General features: G+C 44.2%; 1 protein-coding gene across 1 annotated transcript; it reads right to left on the reverse strand.

Annotated features, from left to right (window-relative positions):
* Positions 1–373: 373 nt before the first annotated feature.
* Positions 374–4,039, reverse strand: LOC147391103 (uncharacterized). The gene is made up of 8 exons (XM_086458999.1): positions 3,838–4,039; positions 3,462–3,514; positions 2,576–3,365; positions 2,282–2,454; positions 1,915–2,238; positions 1,750–1,758; positions 1,385–1,650; positions 374–692 (listed from the first exon to the last, which is right to left on the reverse strand). The coding sequence occupies exons 1-8, from the start codon at positions 4,037–4,039 to the stop codon at positions 374–376; spliced, it is 2,136 nt and encodes a 711-aa protein (XP_086315125.1).
* Between the last annotated feature and the right edge of the window lie 343 nt (positions 4,040–4,382).

Here is a 4,382-nt window from a genome sequence, read left to right on the forward strand (position 1 = left end):
TGACTAAAGGAATGGATTTGGATCTGAGTTGTTTTACCCTCTTGTCAAGTATTTGTACCGCACCTTCCTCGTATGATACATCATCGTCTACCTCCAACTCCCACAAGTCTACCACGTGCGAAGGGTCGTACAAGTATTTCTTCAACATGGACACGTGGAATACATTATGAACCTGCTCAAGCTGCGGGGGTAGGATCAGTTTGTAAGCCACTGGGCCAGTCCGTTCAACTATCTCAAATGGTTCTACAAACCGCTGCTTTAACTTGCCCTTCACGCCAAATCTGAAGATTCCTCTTCAAGGCGATACTTTCAAGAATACTCAATCCCCAACTTGAAATTCCAAAGGTCTGCGTCGCTTGTCTGCATAGCTTTTCTATCTACTCTGAGCAGTTTTTAGTCTATCCCGTATAATGCGCATTGTCTCAGTAGTTTCCTCAACAATCTTGGGTCCCAACACCGTGACATCTCCTGTTTCTGCCCAACATATCGGTGATCGACACGGCCTACCGTATAAAGGCTCGAATGGAGCCATGCCAATACTAGCTTGAAAACTGTTGTTGTAGCAGAATTCCACCAACAGTAAATGGCGCTTCCAACCTCTTCCAAAATCCAACACACAGGCCCATAGCATATCTTCTAAAATATGATTAACTGGCTCGGATTGTCCATCAGACTGTGGGTGAAAAGTTGTACTAAAATTCAATTGAGTACCCATGGCTTTATGTAGACTTTCCCAAAATCATGAAGTCAATCTGGGATCCCTATCTGACACAATAGAAACTGGCACCCCATGTAGTCGAACTATCTTAGTTATGTATATCTGGCTTAGTCTATCAACGCCAAATGAAACTCAGATTGGGATGAAATGTGTCGATTTTGTTAATCGATCCATGATTACCCATATGGCATCTGACCCGTCACTAGCTCTCGGTAACCCAACTACGAAGTCCATGGTCACATGCTCCCATTTTCATTCCGCTATGGGTAATGGTTGGAGTAAACCTATTGGGTTGCGGTGTTCTACCTTGACTTGTTGGCAAGTTAGGCATCTACCTACATATTTGCAATTACCTTTTTCATACCCAGAAACAAAAAAAAATTTCGCAAGTCTTTATACATTTTTGTACCTCCTGGGTGTATCGAATATCGAGAACGATGTGCCTCACCTAGTATGTCAGACCTCAATTGTAAGTCCTACAGTATCCACATCCTGCCTTGAAATTTGAGAATCTCATTTGATCCTATCGACAAATCTAAGTCGGCCAGGTCCCTAGTTCTCAGTTCATATTGTCCTACATCTTCATCTACTTGCTAGGCTTCTTTAATACATGTTATCAACTCGTTTTCAGTCCTTAATGTACCTGAGTAGATGTGCGGTCTGTACGTTTCCCTCGGAGTCTCGAACACTGTTTCTATGGCTTGCTCAAGGAACTGCCATTCTTTCATCATCATGTGAGCTACAGTGTTTCTACTTAATGCATCGGCAACCACATTGGCTTTCCCCAGGTGATACTCAAGGGTAAAGTCGTAGTCCTTGAGGTATTCCATCCAACGTCGCTGCCTCATATTTAATTCCCGTTGCAAGAACATGTACTTGAGACTCTTATGATCGGAGAATACTTCAAACTTCTCTCCATATAGGTAGTGTCTCTAAATACGTAATGCGCACATTATAGCGGCTAACTCAAGATCATGGACGGGATAATTCTTCTAATGATTTTTCAACTTTCTCGATGCGTATGCTACTACCTTCCCATACTGCATCAATACAGCTCCCAAATCAATCCCAGAAGCATCTACAAATATCGCTAGAGTTTCACCCAGAGTTGGTGATATTAAAACTGGAGCGGTCGTCAATCTTTTCTTCAATTCTTGGAATGTAGTCTCGCATTTGTCATCCCATTCAAATCAGACATTTTTCTGCTTCAGTCTCGTCAATGGTACTACAGGAGTGGAGAATCCCTTAATAAACCTTCTATAGTAACTAGCCATCCCAAAAAAACTCCTAATATCGGTCACTGTCTTCGACTGTTTCCATATCAGCACGGCTTCAACCTTAGAAGGGTCTACTGCTATCCCTTTATTGGACACCACGTGTCCTAGGAACTTTACCTTCTGGAGCCAGAATTCATACTTGCTAAACTTGACATATAGCTTATGTTCTCGTAGAATCTGAAGTGTAATCCTGAGATGTCTCTCATGATCCTCCCTCGACTTAGAGTAGATTAGGATAATCATCTATGAACACAATGACAAACTTGTCAAGGTGCTCCCAAAGTACCCGGTGCATCAAATCCATGAATGTTGCTGGTGCATTCGTCAGACCGAAAGGCATCACTAGATATTGAAAGTGCCCTAGCCTAGTCCGAAAGGCAGTCTTCGGAATATCTAATTCCCATATCCTCAACTGGTGGTACCCAGATCGCAAATCAATCTTAGAGAAGTATTGGGCACCTGTAATTGGTTGAATAAGTTATCAATGCGCGGAAAGGGGTACTTATTCTTGATGGTCACTTGATTTAACCTCTGATAGTCGATAAATAAACGGAATGACCCATCCTTCTTCTTAACAAACAAAACCAGTGCTCCCCAAGGTGAGGAACTCTTTCGAATAAACCCCAAGTTAGTAAGCTCATCAATCTGGCTTTCAACTCTCGGGTTTCTACAGGGGCCATACGGTATGGTGCGATGGAGATAGGTCTTGTTCCTGGTATCAAATTGATAGAAAACTCTATCTCAAGACATGGAGGCAAACCCAGTAATTCATCTAGAAAAACATCCCTAAATTCCCTGACTACCTCTAACATATCGGTCGATGTCTCTAGTTCCGATATACTCAAAGTTCCCAACTGGTTGTATAAAGGATTGTCTCCTCTATACTTGGATCCTCGAACCTTGACTTTCGGATAACTTGGCCTTCTAAAGACTACTGACCTAGCGAAACAATCCACGTGGGCATGGTTCTGTACTAGCCAATCCATCCCCAATATGACATCAAAGTCACAACTATCTAATTTCATAAGGTCGGTATTCATCTCCTGGTCCTCTATCCTAATTATATAGTTTCGACATAATTTCTGGGCTATCTGTTGGTCTCCCAACGGTGTGGATAGTTTCATTACTCGACCCGTGTCAAAAATCTCAAAGTCTAACAACTGTGCAATCTTGGTGGAAATATATGATCTAGAAGAATCGGTATTGAACAAAAATCGAATCTTAACATTGGAAATCAAAATTGTACCGTCTAGCACCTCGTCTGAAACTAGTATCACCTCCTGAGTCAGATGATACACACTACCCTGGGGTCTAAGAATCACCCCTGACTGTGGTTGTGATGAAGGGCAGTTCCTCCTAATATGTCCTGTCTGCCCGCACCCAAAGCATGTCAAAGGTCCCGTCTGTATAGGTCTCTGTGGGACGGGTAGTCTTGAAATCTATCTGGTTGGTCCCCTTGGCCCTACTGGCCTCACTGGAACCCCAACTGGTCCATAACTTGATGCGTAGGAGCTCGATACTACGGATATGTGGACACAGAAGCACTCGGTCTCAAAAACATCGGCCTCTTGGCAGGATCGACCCTAGGAGGAAAAGAAGTCTGGGGTTGACTGGCCTGCCCCCTCGAAGTCTGTAGCTCCATCTCCTCTTGCTCAACCCTCTGAGCTCAACTCACTGTATCTCGATAGGTAGTGGTCTCAATCACTGACATTCTGGCCTTTAAGTAGGGTCGTAGTCCTCTGAAAAATCTACGAGCCTTTTACAGATCGGTTGGAATGAGCACGGGTGCATATCGTGATAATCTAGTAAATCTCAGCTCGTAATCCGTAATGGATAAATTGCCTTGCACTAAACCTGAAAATTCTTGATGCTTGATCTCTTGGGCCGTCTCAGATATGAATCTATCCAGGAACATCCTCTCAAAATCGACCCACTCGAAGGGTCCTTTTCCCAAAACATTCCTCTCGGAATGCCACCAATAGTTGGCATCGCTGTCAAACTGAAAAGCAGCCACCGGTACCCACTGATCTCTCGGGCACTGCATGGTGCTTAGAATCTCTCGGGTTCTCAAAACCCATTCCTCGACCTCAGCCGGGTCGGAAGAACCTCCAAACCTGGGTGGACGTAGTCGCTGGAAGTTCTATAGCCACATCCCCGGATCTATTGGATTCTAGGGTGGGGGAGTCCTCGTGGCTCTCAGCGGCACAACCTATGGCCGTGGCTCCTGTGGTGGCTCCTGAGGTGGAATAGGGTTGTCTTCTTGTGAAAAAGCCTGGCGTTCCCTCAACTCAGCCACCTCCTCGGTTAGTCTAACCTGTGACTCAAGCATCTCCTCCCTAAACTTGTTCTGGGACTCAGTTATCTGTCCTATAAATGATATTAGCTGT

The sequence above is a fragment of the Akebia trifoliata genome, chromosome 11, assembly GCF_017979445.1.
Source record: "Akebia trifoliata isolate Shusen 1 chromosome 11, ASM1797944v1, whole genome shotgun sequence".
NCBI lineage: Eukaryota > Viridiplantae > Streptophyta > Magnoliopsida > Ranunculales > Lardizabalaceae > Akebia > Akebia trifoliata.